The sequence below is a fragment of the Xyrauchen texanus genome, chromosome 20, assembly GCF_025860055.1.
Source record: "Xyrauchen texanus isolate HMW12.3.18 chromosome 20, RBS_HiC_50CHRs, whole genome shotgun sequence".
NCBI lineage: Eukaryota > Metazoa > Chordata > Actinopteri > Cypriniformes > Catostomidae > Xyrauchen > Xyrauchen texanus.
The window spans coordinates 33,697,720-33,719,564 of NC_068295.1; the positions used below are offsets into that span (position 1 = coordinate 33,697,720).

Sequence of the window (21,845 nt, forward strand, 5' to 3'; positions counted from 1 at the left end):
TATCACTCTGTCCCAGGTGCAGCTTTAGGACTATCTGATCACTGTCTGGTTCATCTTCTCCTGACCTACAAGCAGAAACTAAAATCAGCTAAACCTGTAGTAAGGATTGTAAATAGTAAACAAATGAAGCAGAGCTGGACCTATAAGCCTGCTTTGACTGTGCTGATTGGGGTGTTTGAGGCTGCAGCCACAGACCTGGACGAGCTCAAAGATACTGTGACATCATACATCAATTTCTGTGAAGATACGTGCAGTATGGGCTGAAATATGTGCCACCAGAAACTGAATTTGAATCACATCATTTGAAATTGTATTGTTTAATTAAAATTGAATTTATTCAAAAACTGAATCTGAATTGTATCATTTGAAATTGAATTTATTCGTTTGGAACTGAAGTCCAATAAAATTTGATCCTCACTGAAAATTAAACTCTCTATATGTCTTCACATTCACTTCTCACAATTCAGATTCAGTTCTCAAATTCAATTTCAAGTTACTGAGACAGACATCCGGGTAGTTGGAGGATGAAGGAAGAGCAATCGAGCGCAGATCGATAGATAGCGTTCATTGGCGAACAGGACTCCTCTTGGGCCAATCAGCACCAATGTTTTGGAGCACAGTACATTACCCGCCATGAAACTATGGAATTACGATTGTGTCAATAATAATGAATGTAACTTTATAAAACTGAACGTAACTTTTTCAGAAACTATCAAAAATATTCCATTACAAAAGAAGAAAAACACAATTAAAATGAAAAAATGAACTCAGTCGCATCGAATTTAACAGGCTCTTCAAATATGCTTCATTTTTTGTTAATGTTTTTCAAAGATTCGCTTTGCAAATCGTGGATTCTGAATACATTGCCACAGATTTCGCTTACGCTTCGCAGTTTTTCGTTTGCTGTTTTGAGACAAACCTCTCGTGGGGGTGGGCTTAACAGTGATCTACTCTGATTGGATAGTGAGCTTTTGATGGACAGGTGCTCTCTGACCCGGATGTACAGACGTCACTCAGTGGCGCGATATTGGAAAGCTCTCGCGGTGATTTGTAGTTATGCAATACGTTGTGCTTTGTTGTATTACTTACTAACAATATGTAAATAATATTTGACCTATAATTATATAATTTAATATTATATGAGACCTTCGATCGTCTAATAATCGTCTTCGATCAGTCTGTAAAGATGAGCTCTCAGGAGAGACACGGAGCGGCATCATCTTCCTCCTCCTCTTGTCCTTCAAGGCAGCTTGAAGTAAGTTTGTGTTACTGAAGTAACCAATAACATCGATAAAAGTTTTATTCATGTAACGTTACAGTGTGCAACAGTTCTGGCTTTATTTTGCAAATTTATTGTTGTATTGTAAATGCATGCTAAATAAAATGTGAACAAAAAAAAACATACAGGTCAAACTTGAAATAGCCCCCACACGACACCCTGCCACACTGGAAAAAACACACAACCTTTGACATACCAAACACAAAGATCGGCGTGCACCGAGCTCTGTTCAAACGAAACATAGCAGATTGAAAAGCCATACTGATATAGTAGGTATTTATGTATGATGGAGAGAATTGAGATCATTGATAGAAAAACCTAACCCCCACTGACAATCAGTTAGGTGTATATAACAATAATTCTCTTATCTTGCTAATGAAACCAGCTTCGAAGAGGAACGTGAACGCCGAGGTGATTAAACCAGCAATGTTTAATCCAAATATGAAGAGATTGTTTGCTTGAAAAGCAAAGGCATAAAATGAATTCTGATCGGCAAAACCCCAAGGCAGCTTTTTTTTAAGGCATGCATCATACTAAGGATTTTATGAAATAAAACTTGAAATAAAATCCTAAACTTCTTGCTTTGCTTACGTTTCAATAAAATAAATTAAATGTGACCAAAATCCTAAAGTTTTTTTTAAGTATCATTAAGTTACAGTAGCTTCTATAGCTGAAATCATACTTATGAAAATAATAAGATTTTTCAGATTGGTCCCGCTAATGCGCATCCATGCTCTTCAGCATTAAGGCTAGGCATTGCCTTTACCAATAAGGCAAGTGGTTTATGTTAAGTGACCTAATAATACAACACTCCTATTTACTGTGTATCCCACACTTAATTTTTTTGGTGTATCAAACAGAATACAAGATGACTGGAATCAAAACCTGTGTGTGTGAGATTTTGTCCTTTTGAGAAATCTTATATTAGGGATAATGATTACACAGGAACATGATTCATGCAGTCTTTAAATGACATGTAATGCGATCACAGACAGTGTACACTAATGTCTTACCTTCACTGGACGATCCAGACAGATCGATAATAACATAGACCTTTCCCTCTGGCTCCAGGTCTATCTGCAAGGACAATCAAACAAGAATGAAAATTTTAGCAGCAGAACTTAACCCATCTAAACAATACATCATTTATATTTACAAATTGCAAATGAGGTAAACCACAAGCATGGAGCCAACAATATAAGCAATAGCAAAATACCTAATTTCCATAGTAAATTATAAACTATTGTAACTGATTAAAACAGCATTTTTGTAATTATTTTATACATCCCGATCTCATGAAAATACAGTGCCTGTGGCAAAATGTTTGCTAAATGAAATAGAGCATCAGTCTGGTTCTGGAAGTACGAATCCCATTAATTTATCCAATTGATGAATAGATTTTCAATGATAACTTAAAAATCTTTAAAGACAGACCTTCCTTGAGCTACGAAAATGTTCATCAATGGTATATGCTTCCGTTGAAGCCATCGGTCTGCGTTATTTCAACTTCATTGTTTAAAAATCGTGTTTGATATCAGAATTTATGTTAAACAACTATATTACCCATGGTCCAGCAGAGAAAGCTACACCAATCAGAGAACCATGGCCAACCAAGCCCACGAAATGTGCTTCGGAGCGATCGTACACTCCAATGATGCACTGTGAATGACATTGAGTCGGTCTCCCTTCACCCTTAAACTACTTATATATTTGTACATGTCGGAATATTTTGCAATAAACATAAAATATGTAACTATACTTAGAATCAACAACCTAAAATCAATAGTTGTATATATTCCCATCGGTTTTTATTAAATGCAACATTATTCGCAATGCTTCATGGGATTGTACAGTAGTGTGTGCCCTCATAAAAGACGGTAAGTACACAGTCTTGTACCTTTGTCTTTATGTCTGATTTTCAAATACTTTTTTGCCTCAAAACAAAGTTCATGATGTTGTGATTCACCTCGGTGCTGGGAGGCATGGTTCATGGCTTACAACTCTTTTATAAAGCATTTTATAAAAAGTCTATGGAATAAATTAACAAGTATCGCGGCAGTTCCTAGGTAAATGTCCACTCTAAAAGCAAGTTAAATATTCCCCCAAACAAATAACGTTTTTAAGGTTAATGCGCCATCTCCCTAGTCCCTAACCTAAACCTAACTGATAGTGTCATAATGGCAAATGTGAAAGAAAAAGCACAATTGCTTAAGCAACCACGTCATTTTCTGGTGCTTCTATGATATTTTTGGCTCACATAAAAAGTTAATGATATTAATTATGTTGAAAATTAGCATGTTCATGTTCATAATGTTATTTTTCAACTACCCTGTAGGCCAACATCCTGGTGTTTATATCCTAAATGTATGACTAAATAGATAATCTGATTACTCCACTGATTTACAGGTGTGTGCAAAGACTGTAATACAATAAATCAGTGCCTATGAATTCTCGCTAAGTTTGCACACCACCTATGAATGCCTTATCACTGATAACACTGACAAAAATAAACAAGCATGCACGATCAAGATCAGTCAAACAAATATCTGAGTATGTGTCACTGAGAGAGGAAACAGCAAGAGCCATGTGAGTCTTGTGCTGATATAAAGCCATCTCTCCTCTCTGCAGCTAATGACAGTATAACAGATCTTCCATCAAAACCAGATTACAGCAGGAAATGGAGGGAGGATGTGGGGATGAGAGGAGAGATTTGTACATGCTATGAGACTAGAGAGAGACAGAGACAGCGAGGATGTGTGTGGGAGTTGGGTTATGGCGAGCTGTATCATGTTAGTGCACTCAAAACAGGTTTTACACAGGATGCACCAGTGCAAAAAATCTTTTGCAAGCACACTCACACAAATTTCACACGCAAACCAAAAGTACCAGCATCAAGGTCAATTTGATTACAGTAGCTGAGATTCTTTACTCTACATATTCACTGGAAAATACATCTGAGTGACCACATGATGAGGCTGTCACAAGGGCTCAGTAACCATAAGGTTTGGAGTCAAAAGTCCAATTACACAAATGTGAGCAGTTTTGTATGTTGGTTTTAAACATTAAGTTTAAAACTGTATTTTACTTAGCCCAATTAATGCAACAGCATGCCACTTCATTTTTAGTGCAAAACTGTTTCATTGCTAAAATACTAGCTATGAGACATTACATTTATTCTACAAGTATTAGCTTAATGCTTTTTAAATAATTTTTACATGGTGTATAGCAGGTCACACTACCCACAAGCTGTTTGTAGAATTTATGAATATTCAAATCCAACTTTCATTTTTCAAACCTGATGTGCCTTTGTAAGTCCTGGGGCTGCTGTAGTGTTTCTTAGCTCCCTGGATAATGGAGCATGAATGAATATATCAGTGAATGGTTTATAAATACCATACTGGAGACTTTCCAGAATATTTTTGCACTGATTTACAGGACTTTGACTGACTTGGGGGCAGGACACTCTGACTAATCATTTTACCATCAAATTACCTTATAACCTCCTTCCTCCCACTTCCTGTGATGTCATGCTGAAGCTGATCTCTGAATTCTCTCAATCTTGCAGGTACAGCGACACACCAAATGTATCAACTAGCCATATTAAAAAAGCAGATATAGTGAATGTTTGAATCTGTGAAAGTTTTTTGCACATACCGTACGTGTCAATGTGCACCCATGTATGTGAGTGTGTGAAAGGCAATGTTTGCATTTAGGTAAGTCCATAATGTACAGCAGAGTAAACCTCACGTTGGTAGGTCAAAGCAAGGTAGGCTTGTATACAGCTCATATAAGGCTCTTTCCTACTGCAGGGACTTAAGCCCGTTTCAAGTACTTTTCCACAGGACTAGTACTTTTTGTTATTTTTCGCACTTGAGGAACTATAGTTCCTCAAAGCTGTTTTAAGGAACATTTTTAGCTCCCACTCCTGGGAAGAAACTTTTGGGGGCTTAGAGGGACTCTGGGAGGTGCTGCAACCTGTGATTGGTCAAAAACGTCACACAAAGCAATGAGAAATATGAGAAGTCGGCAGCCGCCACTTGTAAACAAATTTGTAACTGCTAGCCTGCTACTCAGAGAATTGCACTAACTTTTGAATTCCCTTAACATAAATAACATAAACAAACAAAGTATCCAAAGAGGATCACCTGTTTCACGTGTGTGTGTGTGTGTGTGTGTGTGTGTGTGTGTGTGTGTGTGTGTGTGTGTGTTTGAGCAGAGCTGCTGCATGACTCAATCAGGAGATGATTTGAGTGTTTTTCATTTCTACAGAGAAATAGTATCTATGAAGAATTTCAGTCAGGATTTAGGTCTCACCACGGTACAGAGACTGCACTTATCAGAGTTACAAATGACTTGCTCTTATCATCTGATAGCGGCTGCATTTCACTTCTAGTGCTTTTAGATCTTAGTGCTGCATTCAACACAATAGATCATGACATTCTCTTGAATAGGTTAGAGAATTATGTTGGCATTTGTGGAGTTGTATTAGCATGGTTTAGGTCCTATTTAGCAGACCGCTACCACTTTGTCTATGTAAATGAGGAATTGTCAAACCAAACAACAGTATGGCGTGCCACAGGGATCAGTTTTAGGGCCTCTGCTTTTCTCCTTGTATATGCTCATATGCTGCACTGTATATTATCAGGAATTGTGGAATAAGTTTCCACTGCTATGCCGACGATACACAACTTTATATTTCTTCAAAACCTGATGAGATTTCACAATTCTCCAAATTAGCAGAGTGTATCAATAAAATAAAAGATTGGATGGACAGAAATTCCCTTCTACTTGATTCTGAAAAAACAGAGGTACTAATTACTGGACCAAAAAACTCAATAAATAAGCAGCTAAAATATAATTTGTCTCTTGATGGATGTACAGTTACATCATCTTCAACAGCGAAGAACTTGGGTGTTATATTTGATACCAATCTGTCCTGTGAAAATCAGATTACCAATGTTTGTAGAACAGCATTCTTCCACCTAAGAAATATTGCTAAATTACGGCACATGCTCTCTGTTGCTGATGCCGAAAAACTAATTCATGCATTCATGACCTCAAGAATAGATTATTGTAATGCATTACTGGGAGGACTTCCAGCAAGATCAATAAATAAACTTCAATTGGTTCAAAATGCAGCAGCCAGAGTGCTGACGAGAACCAAGAAATATGATCATATTAGCCCCATTTTATCATCGTTACATTGGCTATATGGTAAATTTCGTATTCATTTTAAAACTCTGTTTACTACATACAAAGATTTGAATGGTCTAGCTCCGCAGTACTTAAGTGACCTTCTACCATGCTATATTCCATCATGTTCATTACGAGTGCAAAATTCTGGCCTGTTAATAGTTCCTAGAATATCAAAATTCACAAGAGGTAGATCCTTTTCATATTTGGCTCCTAAACTATGGAATAGTCTCTCTAACACTGTTCGAGATGCATACACTTTCCCTCAGTTTAAGTCTAGACTAAAGACTAGCCAGGCATACACATAATTTATCCTTCAACCCACAATTAGGCTGCTTTAGTTTAGTCTGCCGGAACCAGAAACCAGAAACATTAATCATGATTTATATCTCTGCAATAAATTTAATGGCATCTATGCTTATATTATTTTATTTGTTTCCCTGTCTCAACCTCGGGACTCCTATCCTGAGGTCACCAGAAACGGCTGGATCCAGCTCCATTCCTGCTTCGTGTTGGACTCCACTGCTATGTGTCACTGTGTGATGATGACTAAATGCAGCCGGTGCCAGCCAAACATCACTTCAGTCTATTATGATGGACTTCAGAAGATGAACTGATGCCAACTCCAACCATAAGAAATGGGTTACTTCATATTAGGATGGACCACACCGAACCTCACTAATCTCTGCCTGAATCACCTCGGCCTATTGATGGACTACGCTCTTGAAATGGAATACATAGACTATCAATTGCCAACAAAAGCCTTCATCAGCCAATTAACAAGGACAATTGCATCTATGTGAACTTCTATGGTTAATCCAGGCTGGACTTTAAAGACATTGGTCATTAATCTTACAGTACATACAATGTTTAAACACTGTCCCTTAACACTTACTTAGTTTAATAATTTTAAACCATGACTTGCACTATATATAAGTAATATTGACATTATATTCATGATGTTAGCCAGAGGGGAACTGGCCCCCACAGTGAGTCTGGTTTCTCCCAGGTTATTTTTCTCCCATTAACCAACATTTAATGGCGTTTTGTGTTCCTTGCCACAGTCGCCGTCGGCTTGTTCACTGGGATTATAAATACAATTATTGTTTAATTACTTATTTTTAAACATGATTGACAATCGTATTTTATCTAATTACACAATGATGACTCATTGACATTGTAAGGCGTGTGCCAGCGTGTCTGGGCTACTCCTCGAGAAAACAAAAGGCTCTCATGAGAATTAACATTTGAACTCTCTCTTGCATATGTAACAGCAACATCCGAGACGCAGCAAACAGCTCGCACCTCATTTCTACAGTCTCGTCATCTCCCCTTACTCCCCCCTTCTCCTCCTCACTTAAAGGGTAACTAAACACCTGCTCAGAGTCTGACTCCACCCACCAGAAACATTTGAAAATGCAGGAAAGTGGGCAGACCCCGGCGGGGATAGAGGGACCGAACCGAGTGCGGGGCTGAGCGGGTGGGGGGGGGGGGGGGTGGGGTACCTGAGACTCGTAGTGACGGATTAATTGACAGCTGCTGTCAGACTCTATGTTATTATTATTTCTCAAACGGTCGCAAGACGACATGTACATGAATCTGGCGTGGTGAGCTGGAACCTGCTTACGTCAGCTGTCACCGCTTACGTCACGAAGTACCGCAACAGCCAATAGGAAAATTCAACTGCAGTAGCCACCGTTCAACCTGAAGAGGACAGCACTCAGACGTTTTTACACCATATATTGTAGAATTAAAACACTTTATACACAAATGTCAAAAAAATTACTTGAATCAATGACCAGTACTAATAAAGCCCCATGTTTACAGACCATTAACTAAAAAAAGTTGGTTTAGGGTTTAGTTACCCTTTAAAGCTCACTAAAAACCTATGCAATGTTAAGTGTGTACAAAAAGTAAATATACATGTTTGGTATAATTTAAAGTGTCTCAGTGTGCCTGGTAAGCTGGTCTCATTCTCCCAGCCATAATGAAAAGCAAAAAGAATTTATAAAATATGAGAAATGTGGTGTGCCCCTTAAAGGTGTGCCCTTCCCCAGATCCTCCATACAAACTACCTCCTGCATGTAAATCTACAGGAATCAAGAACCCATTCAATTACAAACTCTGATCCCACAGTTGTGAACCCTAATTATAATGACAGACACCACCATTTGGTGAGCATATTGAATTATCTGGGTTTATAAGAAAAATGGGCAAAAGATTCGAGGGGTCTGTAGGTACTCTTCCCACACGATCGCTGTGTGTGGTTTTCGTTGCCAGGTAAATATTTCTATAAATTCCTCGATTTCTGAATTGTTGTTATTATATTTGATTGATTGATGATTTTACTCTATGAATTGGATTGTGAATTATTGTTCTATTTACCTGGTCAATAAATTGTAAACATTTGATTTTATTCTGACTAATTCGTATGTGTCAGATTAGTGACGACTAATATTTGGCATCAAATCAAGTGTACTTGGTTTGCAAATACAAAAAGGGAATTTCCGTTTAGAACAGCAAATGCAGCTAGACCAATCTAAATTCGGGTGTGTCTTACCTCTGTTTTAATTTGATGTTTCTCCAGATAAGTGTACGCACGAAACCATGCACGGCCAATCCAAAGCTATTACAAGAGAAGTTATGTTGGTCAACTTACATCTGTAATAGTGGCCGTGACCTCTACTGAAGAAAACGTTAAGTTAAATTCAAGTGTATGCAATTCCATGGGGGCTATACTGAAGTATCTTTGGTTGTGTAAACGTGAATGTGACCGATCTTAGGTATATAGCAATTATCTCTGTTTGATGATCCAAAACGGATGAAGCTTGTGATCGTGAGACCCGCATAAAAGAGAAAAACACGCGAGGACCTCAAAGCAACATAGTTTCCTAATCTGAACGGGTAAAATATAATTAAAGAGTTAAAAATAATAATCAAACATTCGCTCACTTTTAATAATGCTCATTAATATTAATATCATTAAAACCTTTTTCATTTATGGTGTCAGATGAAATAACGAGGTAATACATAAGAGAAAATGTATTTCATTTAATCTTGTTGGGTTGTGTAAAAGGAAAGACAGTAATGCGCAGAGACCTTAACCCGTATTATTGGAGACCGCCATTGGACCGATAAACGGGCTTACAACATTATAGACAGTTATATCTTCTGTTAATGCCTGGTCTTCTGTAAAGCTGCTTTGAAATGATGTGTGTTGTGAAAGATGCTATACAAATAAAATTTACTTGACTTTTCATTGCATCTTTACTGTTTGTACTGTGTGACAATACAGAAAATAAAGTGATTTCTGGATTACTATATAAAAATGTCCCTGGGATGACGGATGAAAATAATCAGATGTTTATTGAGAGTGGGTAATTGTATTCTATTGTACAGTCATAAAATCTAGTTTATATGAGGGAAGTACTGCATGCCTGTTACTGCATGGTTACTGCAAAAACGTCTTCTTTTAAGTAAATGAGGCAGTATTTCAAGAGAGTAATTTATTTTGAGTCATAAAAGCCTTTATTGTAAAATATTGTGTTGATAAATATTGCATTTTCAACATCTTGTTCGCTAGGTTTTGCATGTGCTGCGTGGTTAAAGAGCGCTTCATCCCTCCTCTCACTCCGGCATCAGGAACACTGCACGTCCTTTTGTAAACTGTAACCTGAAGACACAGACTGCATTCAAAATGGTAAAATGCTGCCTTCAAAGGCTAGTAGGATGAAATAAGGTGCTTTTAAAGCTGTTTCCTTAAGAGTTCCATTCATCCAAAACAGTGTCAGGAAAACCATTAAATGATTAGGTTGCAGCCAAAGTTTTTATTGGTGTTGTTGTTATTGAATCCCACGTGCAAAAATTGTCATAGGAAAAAATTGTCGATACTAAATGATGACTATATGGGGGTTACTTATGTGAGTGAGAATCCAAGAGGGGAAGATTCCTCAGGTGTTCCATTCCTCTAAAAAGTTCTCATCAAAAAGTTACTAAGGGAAAAGTACCAGGACTGTAGGTGGGGAAAGGGCCTAGAGAATCAAATGTTCACCTTTCGATATCAAGAGGTATAAATGATCTGTGACATGATGACCTCCTACCCTGACATCAGCGATGGTGCGCCACATGAATCAGGTGCCCTTCCTAAGAGAGTGGGCAGGAGAGAGAGAGGAAGATACTATTATCATTTGGCAGCGTGTGTTGCAGCCAGTACCGCCTCTCCCTGCATGCATACTATGCAGTCTGCGTAAGGCACCAACTCCCTAGGGGGGCACCATCTTTCCCTTACTTGCACGATATACATTATTCAAGGACCCAAAAGCAGTTGCAGAACACAGACGATCACTTCATGCTCATATCATGTAAACCCCCCCTCCCTCGTCCACCTGAAACTCTGCGTATGGCATCAATTTGGCCAGCGGCGGCCCTGGTTGAAGCGCATATGTGTATAAGTTAATAGAAGCGCATATGTGTTAAGTTAATAGTGCCTCATCACCACTCTAGTTGCCATCACCACTTTCTGTGTGACCCCAACACACACTCACACAAACACACTTGCATACTCACAGTGACATCAACGCATAACTATAGGGTACTTGCGTTACCCCTGCTTTCTGATAGCATTAAGTGAGGTGTCTCACTGTGGAAGCCCTTATTGGCTGGCAGACATGATGCTCGTGTCCAGGAGTGGCTCCGCTTCCCAGTATAAAAGGAACAATACATCGTCACTTTGTTATTCAAAACAAGCACACCTCTTCCTCGCTTCACAAAGCAAGGAGGGTGATCTGGTTAGGCACTTCACTTAATGCTATCAGAGAACCGGGGTTACGCAAATAACCTATAACCTATCTCTTTCAAGCATATATTTCGGTGTCTCACTGTGGCATATCCTAACTCCCATATTGCCAGATAGCCTGTTTCAAAACATTCTGCCAACAATTCTGACATTAAATCCAGGGCTGGAAGAGTCCTGGTGGACTCAAGAACCTAAACTCAGAAGAGCATGCACTGATGTCTGTGAAGAAACATCCAATTTATAGAACCTTGATGAAGACCAGCTTGCAGCTTCACAAACATCCTTTATCTTAAACCCCTTAAAGAGAGCCCACGATGCAGACATTCCCCTCTTGTAATGTGCACGTAAACCAGTTGGGGCCATAAAATCCTTACTGGAATATGCCAAAGAAATCACTTCCACTACCCAATGCGAAAGCTGATGTTTGGCGACAGGTTTCCCCATGTGTTGGTTCGCCCAAGATACAAACAGCTGATCACTTTCCCTGAACCTCTCAATCAATTCTGTGTATATATACACAGTGCATGGGCCAGGCATAAGGAAATCAACCTTTGCTGTTCCAATGAAGCAAAAGGTGGTGGACAAAAAGCTCTAAGATCAAGAGGAACAATGGACTGAATGACTTTGGGCATAAATGCAGGGGTTGGACATAATATAACCCCTGCGTGCCCTGGCATAAATTGCATACATGCAGAATTTATTGAGAGTGCATGAATTTTACTAAAGCATTTAGCTGAAGCTGCTAACAATATTCACACCTTGAACGACAATATTTTAAAAATAACTTTGTCCAGGGCTCAAATGGAGACACAGAAATAGCTTCAAGCACCATAGCTAAGTTCCATGAGGGAGAAAGTGATTTTGAGACTGGGAGAGCTTAATGTGTGCCTTTCATAAAACGACACACTTTGGGATGTTGCCCTACTGTGTTTCCATAAAAGCCTACATGACATGCTGATATAGCAGCCAAAAACACCTTAATGGTTGAGAATCCCTTCCCCTTATCTATCAAATCTTGTAGAAATGATAGTATGATTGCCACTAAACATTGAAAAGGAACCTCACAAAGAGATCTTGTAGATGATGATCTAGCATTCTGTATGGCCCTTATAACACTGTTGGGTAAACCAGTTACATTCAAATTGAACCACTCATGGCCAGTCCCACAGTGCCAAGCGCTCTGAGGATAAAATAAATATCTCCATGTGCATCTATTCTCAACAGAGCGCTCTGATCCTTTAGAGAAAAGAAAACAGGGCACTGCAAGTGGCTGTGATACACCAGAGGGTGGAGGAGTGGTTGAGGACCAGACGACAGCATGTCGGGGAACCAGCTGAACAATCAAAATAATGTTTAATGAACTGGGTCTGATTGAGCTTCCCACAGAAAAGACCCATCAGAATGCCTTCTTCCTCATCGCTCCCTAAGTGGAATGAGGAGCAGGCTGATCCATCTGAGCTGTAGAAGGTGGATAGTTCTTCCTGGGCCAAGCATTCTTTTGCTCTGGAACTCCACTCTTACCAGCCGCACTCACATGTGGTCTCTGTCACCTAGGAATACGAAAGATCCAACTAAAGGCTCCATGGGAGGCATGCGGAGAAGACCTTCTTTTTCCATTCCCTCTACATTGAGCGTGGATCCCCCCTGAATGGGCATTTATCCTTCCAGGTTACCGCAAACACTTCCAATAGCTCTGGAAATATTAGAAGAAGCTGTCTCGGCACCAATTTTGCCCTAAGCAACCTTTTGCCCTCATATCAAGACTTTGAAGCCAACCACAGTCGGCCGCGGAATATTTAGTTTCTCTGCCACGTGTTTGCACCCACCTTGCAGATCAATGCTGAGAAGTGGAGAGGATGGTGCCTCACCTGCCTCTTCCGTGGTTCCCGTCGCGGCGAGGGGTTGCCCCGATTGTGCAAGCAGAAGGAAAAAGGAACCTCTCAACAGAGAAAAGAAAATATAACTGTCTTCGTCCTTGTAATCAAGTGCCTCCTCCTTGTTTTCATCTGGATGGAGCGCAGTGGACGAAGGGGTGCACGCATCGAGCTGTTCACTCCAGGTCAAAGCTACCGTGGTGGGCAGCTCTCCAGAAATGGATACTTGCAGAGCAGTAGCCAAAGCATGGCTAGCTGACAAGAAGGGATCCTGGCCTGACAGGCTAGCTTGGTGTGCTAGTCTGTGACGAAGACTCTTCATGGTGGAACGTGTACAATGCTCACACGATCTCAGGTTGTCAATCATCGCTTGGCCATGTTTCAGCTCAAGACAAGCAGCGCAGACCTGGTGTGTGTCTTTGCAAAAAATTTTGTTCCCGCAAGAGCAAAGCCATGAAGAATTCATCACATTAGCCGCAGTACTCTGCATTGCTGCAGCCATTTAGCTGGAGTGCTAAAGAAATCCTAATTATTAGCCAGAGAGCAAATTGCAGGACAAAACGAACACGGCTTGGTGGCCAGTAATTCGACAAAAGAACTCCGTACCGGAATGAGTAGTCAGCGGCCAGTGTGGATCCTAGTCGATGAATATCACAAACAATAAACCAGGCTTCTGGAGAGAAGCGAGAGGTTTATGAATAACGAAGTGACTCGGTCCTCTTATACTGGAAAGCGGAGCCACTCCCAGACACGAGCGTTAGTGTTGAGCAAGCTACTAAAATTTTGCTAGCTAAGCTACCACCTACTCAACAGAAAAATGTGTTATGCTAAGCTAAAAGCTACACTTCGGAACAGGTAACTGATAACTGTCTCCGAAAATATCATGGTTTCACGGTATAAGGTATTACACAATTACTATTATTAGTGAAAACTTTTTTTAGTTAATTATTTATTTTTGAGCAAACACTTTATTATATTTAAAACTTGAAACCATTTATTTTTATTAAAGTATGTGTTACACTTTTAAGAATGATGCGGCGTCCACTCTTGGTACATATGTGTAAAAAAAGTCTCCCTTTTGAAAATAAATAAAATAGAAAAAATAAGAAAGCTAACAGAATTATAATAAACAGAATTATAAACATGATAAAAAATATAATGTAACTATAACATGTTATATAACTAAAGCATGTTAGTTTACATGTTAGCATAGCATGTTAAATGAACTACTAAATGAAAAATAACATCAGCTGTGTGATCTTTTGAAGTAATGTCCTATGATTATTAACCATTAACATATACTGTAGGTGCGAGACAGCGAGGCCAGACTGCTCCTGTCTGTACCTTTAACTCGGTGGTTCTCAACTGGTTTTGCTTCAGGACGCAGATTTTACATTGGAAATCAAGTGTCGACCTGCTGTAGATTAAACATAACCTGTATTTAATGTATCCTGGGTTGCATTTCCTTTTATGTTGCATAGTTTTGTTCATGTTCCAGTACAAGGACATGCATCAGGTGTCATTATTTTTGTTAATGATGTCAACAACAAAATCTACAGGAAGTTTTCTCTCCCCCTTTTAAAATTGAAGAGCATATTTACGTATATGAGCCCATTTGTTACCTAATATTACATATTTATACACATATTACACAGAAGGAAAGGCTCCTCATTACCATGGTTAGGTCAGGGTGCTAGTTTTAAATAATAGTAATAATAATAATAAATTAATGTATTTATGAAAAATAAATACTAGCTGAAACACATCTTGAAACTTTAACTTAAACTGCCACTGTAGCCATATAACAATTTTCCTTGAGCAGAATGTTGCACTACAGATCGCTAAGTTTGTTCAAAGGGGAAAGCCAGATAGAAATAGCACACTCGCGTGCATGGTTGCCAGATTGAACAAAATAAGTATTACATTAGGCAGAATATTTCCAATTTGCGCAAGTATAAATCTCAAACTGGGGTGTTTCGTATGAAGATAATTTTGGTGCAAATCAAATGAGCACCTGTGACAGTGTTATTTGTAGTTGTAGAGATTAGCCACACATGTGTATCAGTAATTTTATTTTAAGAGTTGCAAGCTTGTAGATTTTTTTTTCTCCCACAAACACAACACAACAGTTACACGTTCTCAAAAGTCTTCATTGCAGGTGCACAAATCCTTTTCTATGAATCACAAATTAAGAAACTCATACGCTCACATTTTTGATACAGTTGTTGTATCAAAAATACTATATTGACGAAAACAAGTTTATTAAGTATTTGTCATGTGCTGGTGTTTATTAATATGTTTGATTTAGCCTATGTGAAATCTGACTGGTTAAGACTCTTGGATAGGGCAGGTAAATATTTTATAACCAAAGTTTAATGAATTAAATGACATTAAATGTACATATTACATAAAATAAATGTGACTTTTCTGCCAAGGATCTCTCATTGTCATTCATATGTACCGTGTAATAAACTTTGAATTGTAAATTCTGTATGTCAATTTAAAGTGCAGTGTTTGAGACATCACCCCAAAATTCAAAGTGCATCCTAGCACTTGGATAATTTCCTCATATTCAAACACTCTTAAAAAGCTTTCCTTTATAGGTTTGCTCACATTTTTAAAGGATTATAGGTTAGAGTGACCCTGACTGTTACTGTTTCCATTTTCAAGTAATTTAACTCTACAGTTTTTGAAAAAATGTAAGGCTAAATCAACTTCATCCTAGCACTTTCATCACTTCCTCATGTTCAAACACATCATAAAAAGCTTTCCTTTATAGGTTTGTTATTAATATAATTAAAGGCAAAATCACCCCAAAAATCTCATTTTTTCAAGGCACGTGGATCAGATCCTCATATTCAAACACATGTAAAAAGTTTTCATGTTTGAAGGGTTTCTTGTTCAAACATACCATGCTTATTAACATATGACATTATGTATTTATGTATTGATGCAATATATATATTGCATCAAAACATGAACATGACCATTTTCAACTATTCATACTGAAATAATCACAAAAACAACAACATAACATGTTGCACCCCTCCCAGGAGCACAGTGTAAACGTACATTTAAAAAAAAAATAAGGTACATTCCAAATTAGGGTATTTTACAGGGTGCAAAAGCCTGTTTGATGAAATTAGTATAGATAGGTCATTATTTTCTTTTAAACGTCATCAGACCTGCCGTGACCAATTTGGTGCCCCTTGCATCACAGCCAATTCCACACAACACTGATCAGTGGTTCATACACTTACACAGGAGCTGCATTGCTTTAAGCTATGGCGTTATGTATTTGAGATTTTCTTTATTTTAGAAAAAAAAAACTAAATAAAAACAGAATTAAAGAAGGGGGAGGCTAAGATATTATGGATATTATTTCATTGAACTTCACTTTCTCATGAATCAAACAGTCCATTTGCAACTGTTTTTACATCATTACTATCAAAGTATTTAAAAATGAAAACATGACTTTTTAGCATGATTAATTTGATTTCTACACTGAACATTTTATAACAAAGCTCTCCTGCTTTCTATGGCGTGATGGTCTTTATTTATTTGATGCATGATGAGTTTATTTTTGCTATAGAAACGAATGCAACATGCATGTGTGTCCGATTGACAGATAAAACGCACGCTCTTATTTCAGTGTTGATGTTAATTTTGTAGTAATTATTTTGTGGTTATTGCTTTGTATTCAGTTCAACAACATTAATAATTTTGGGGAGTTGTTGCCTTTAATTTTCTCAAACACTGCACTTTTAATTGAACTACAGGATTGGCTATCTTCTGCACTCAACAGGAGTCAGAAAGCACGTCCTTCTGTTATATGGATTTTAATCGCGGCTGGCTTGACCACAGTGACCAGCGTGCATATATAAACTATAAACAAAAGTATAAAGGTGAGTGATTTCAGAAAGTTTTTTTTTTCCTGTTCGGGCATCATGTTCCACCAATGGAGATGCGCCCAAACTAGCTCTTCTGATTGGCCAAAATTCTCTGATCTCTGAACAGTGCCCGCCTGCTGCCTCTACAGATGCACAAATCACTTTTGCTCCATATTTTACACAGACATGTGGTGCAAAAGGGAGAGCGCACGAAAAACAGTGCTTGAGAATCATAGCAGCAGATTCAAGCAGTTATAGTTTTGTACTTGTGTTTGTGCGAGAAAAATATCAAAGGAAAAAAAAGTGTGCAACTCTCGTTGGATAAATTCAGATACTGATTTGCGGATGAGCAAAATTTGTCCGTGACTTCAAATTTTTTGATGCGGGTGTGTGAATGTGTTTTGCACCATACAGGTGAAATTCGAAAAATTAGAATATCGTGCAAAAGTTCATTAATTTCAGTAATTCAACTTAAGAGGTGAAACTAATATATTATATAGACTCATTACAAGCAAAGTAAGATATTTCAAGCCTTTATTTGATATAATTTTGATGATTATGGCTTACAGCTTATGAAAACCCCAAATTCAGAATCTCAGAAAATTAGAATATTACATGAAATCAATAAAAAAAAGGATTTTAAATACAGAAATGTCGGCCCTCTGAAAAGTATAATCATGCATATGTACTCAGTACTTGGTTTGGGCCCCTTTTGCATTAATTACTGCCTCAATGCGGCGTGGCATGGATGCTATCAGCCTATGGCACTGCTGAGGTGTTATGGAAGACCAAGATGCTTCAATAGCGGCCTTCAGCTCTTCTGCATTGTTTGGTCTCATGTCTCTCATCTTTCTCTTGGCAATGCCCCATAGATTCTCTATGGGGTTCAGGTCAGGCGAGTTTGCTGGCCAATCAAGCACAGTAATACCATGGTCATTGAACCAGGTTTTGGTACTTTTGGCAGTGTGGGCAGGTGCCAAGTCCTGCTGGAAAATGAAGTCAGCATCTCCATAAAGCTTGTCTGCTGAAGGAAGCATGAAGTGCTCTAAAATGTCCCGGTAGACGGCTGCGTTGACTCTGGACTTAATAAAGCACAGTGGACCAACACCAGCCGATGACATGGCTCCCCAAACCAACACAGACTGTGGAAACTTCACACTGGACTTCAAGCATCTTGGATTGTGTGCCTCTCCATTCTTCCTCCAGACTCTGGGACCTTGGTTTCCAAATGAGATGCAAAATTTGCTCTCATCAGAAAAGAGGACTTTGGACCACTGAGCAACAGACCAGTTCTTTTTTCTTTAGCCCAGGTAAGGCGTTTGACATTTGAAGCCCATGTCCAGGACCCGTCTGTGTGTGGTGGCTCTTGATGCAGTAACTCCAGCCTCAGTCCACTCCTTGTGAAGCTCCCCACACATTTGAATGGCCTTTTCCTGACAATCCTCTCCAGGCTACGGTCATCCCTGCTGCTTGTGCACCTTTTTCTTCCACACTTTTCCCTTCCACTTAACTTTCTATTAATGTGCTTTGATACAGCACTTTGAGAACATCCAACTTCTTTTGCAATTACCTTTTGAGGCTTTCCCTCCTTGTGGAGGGTGTCAATGATGGTTTTCTGCACAACTGTCAGGTCAGCAGTCTTCCCCGTGATTGTGAATTCAACTGAACCAGACTGAGAGACCATTTAAAGGCTCAGGAACCCTTTGCAGGTGTTTAGCTGATTAGAGTGTGACACTTTGAGCCTACAATACTGAACCTTTTCACAATATTCTAATTTTCTGAGATTCTGAATTTGGGGTTTTCATAAGCTGTAAGCCATAATCACCAAAATTATATCAAATAAAGGCTTGAAATATCTTACTTTGCTTGTAATGAGTCTATATAATATATTAGTTTTACCTTTTAAGTTGAATTACTGAAATTAATGAACTTTTGCACGATATTCTAATTTTTCGAGTTTCACCTGTATTTACTGCAACAACTGTATAAAAAATGTGAGCGTATGAGTTTCTTAATTTGTGATTCATAGAAAAGGATTTGTGCACCTGCAATGAAGACTTTGAGAACGTGTAACTGTTGTGTTGTGTTTGTGGGAGAGAAAAAAAATCTACAAGCTTGCAACTCTTAAAATAAAATTACTGATACACATGTGTGGCTAATCTCTACAACTACAAATAACACTGTCACAGGTGCTCATTTGATTTGCACCAAAATTATCTTCATAGTTTCGTCTCTTATCTGGCAACCCTGAGCATGTTAAACGCTTGTGGAGAAGTGTTAGGTCCCAATGCAAGTTAACTGAAATATCCAATGAGAAATAAAAACGCTTTTACGATAAATGAGCCGCGGGCCACATTAAACCATGATCAAGCCTGCGGGTTGTATGTTGCCCATGTCTGCTTTATCTGTTTGCAAGATTATTATTAAACTATGTGCGCACGTGCCTGCGTGCCTGTGTGTGTAGTTGACGAGTCTGACAGGCAGACAAGGAATAAAGGAGATGCGCAAGCGCATGTTAGATTCTTCGTCCGGTTGCATGTTTTTCTCAATACCGTAGATAAGCAAATGTACATGTATGATAACTGTCAATTTTCAAACCGTGGTATACCGTGAAACCGGTATACCGCTGCAACCCTATTATATAGTAGGTGCAATACATATGCATACGTAAAAGAAATGTAATTTCATTTTTAGTCTTGCTAAACCTATACAAACCCATGTGTTCAACCAGTAAAATCACTATTTTTATATTTTAGTTTTCATATTTATACTACTACCTCTACAAAAACGTGTTCAATATGAAAAATCTAAATTTGTACTTTTATATACACACACACACACACACACACACACACACACACACACACACACACACTACTACCTCTTCAAACCCATACCCATTTAAACGTAATTTAATTTGCACATTTCTGAATAAAAACTTTGCGCACATACAGTATACTATTCATCTTATCCTGTAATTCTGTGACTAGCTGTTGTATTTCTGTACTGTATTTACTGGAAGCTTTTGATAAGAGGGCATTGTGTGCATGTGTGCGCATGTGCGTGTGTGTGCGAGAGAGAGAGAGAGCACATCTGGGCAATAACATTGTGATTTCTGATGGTATTAGATGGTAATACCATGGTACTTTGTTATACAACCCTTAATGCACCATTCTGTAGTTGCATGGTGCTTCAAAGTACTTCAAAAGAATACCATTTTACTACAAAGGTAATTTGATTTATTATAACCATATTCATATACTATTGAATTTACATGGTGCTTCAAGGTAATGGTACATGTTTAAAAAAAAAACATGGTAATGTCATAATACTTTAAGTGTTTTTGTGTATACTAAGTGTTTTGATTCTCTTTTGGTTGGAAAATTTGTTTACCTGCAGAAGTCTTTCAGAAATTGCACATGTATTGAACTTAATAAAGACTCTCTTCATCACTGGCAAAGGATAATATTGGCAGGTTTGGTTCCTTTGATTGATTGTAGATCCTCTACAAATCAGTGTTAACACAGAAAATAAAGATATCAAATATTCCACAAGCTTGTTGACAAGTGAGAGCGTGTGCCAAATGATTCAGCAGTGCGAGCGCAAGCTTTGAGTCATTCAGATTGAATTGTGAACCGATTCAGACCGCTTTCTTGTCACGTGTGACCAATTCATTTGTGATCGGACATATTTAGTTCTGATTCAAAACTGGCATTAGTAAACACCTGGTACAAAGCATGATGTAGCGGTGTAGCTTGTGTCAATGCTATGCTGCTAATTTGTCAAAAGCATTGCTTTGCTACTGAAAAGCTATCTGATTTAAAAACTAGCAAATGTACCATCTTGCTTCTCAAAAATGTAGTTAAGCTAATAGCTTCACTACTTTTAGGGAAGCTACAGCCCATCACTGACGAGCGTCACATCTGTAGCTAGTAAGGGATGGCACAATGCAATAGGGCTCCTGAGGAATACGTGTAAGGGACAGTGAGTCACCGAAACATATGCTTGAAAGAGAACACACATATCAAACTCACTTAATTTCATGTGGCTTATTTATTAAACGTAGGATGGCAGGAGATTGGAACATCTCTGTAATGGATTCAAGACTGGCAAAGAAGGAAGCTGGGACTGGCTTGACATTTATTGCACATACACATTTCAGTGTCACACAATTTCAGCTGTAACATCAATACATGTGCTGCTTTTCAGCAGACACGTTCAACATATAGACACACAAACACATCACTTCATGCGTCTCTCTCTCTCTCGTCTGCCGCTGTCTCCTCTCCTTAAATATTCCCACCTGCCCTCACAGAGGTGGAACTCATTTACCATTTATCTTCCCGTCCCCAGCTTGCTCGCCTCAGTCTCACTGACCAATCAGTTAGCACTTTCATGAATATTAATGAGCCTTATCCCGTGTCATCAGAACGTTATATTTTGGAGCACATTTGGCTCACTTCAAAAGATGAATGACAGCACTACAGATCAATTATCAACACAGCTCAATTGATAGAGTAGCACGAGCGCAGTGCAGGTGCAGTAATTTGCAGACTGGTCTCAACCAAAACAGACTATTTTAAACGCATTTGTGAACCAGTGAGATGCGCAGTAGGGATTGCAAAACCTATTTGAAAGCAGTACAGAATTATCGGTTGCAAAACTCTTATGTCTCGGTGATGAAAATAGTTTAAAATAAACAACTCAAAACATTCTAAACAGCACTGACAAAGAAAACCAGAGAGAACATAAATTAAAAGGCTTTTCAATCCTAACATCACATTCACAACACTTAAAAACATTAACCATGGATT

The 21,845-nt window shown here is 38.5% G+C and overlaps 1 protein-coding gene across 1 annotated transcript in view; it reads right to left on the reverse strand.

The window, feature by feature from the left end:
- LOC127660682 (protein kinase C epsilon type-like) overlaps positions 1–21,845 on the reverse strand; it is a 144,405-nt gene that overhangs the window by 105,108 nt on the left and 17,452 nt on the right. Inside the window, exon 2 of the mRNA XM_052151047.1 lies at positions 2,293–2,356. Within this exon, the coding sequence (XP_052007007.1) occupies positions 2,293–2,356 (64 nt within the window). The remainder of the gene's footprint in view (positions 1–2,292; positions 2,357–21,845) is intronic.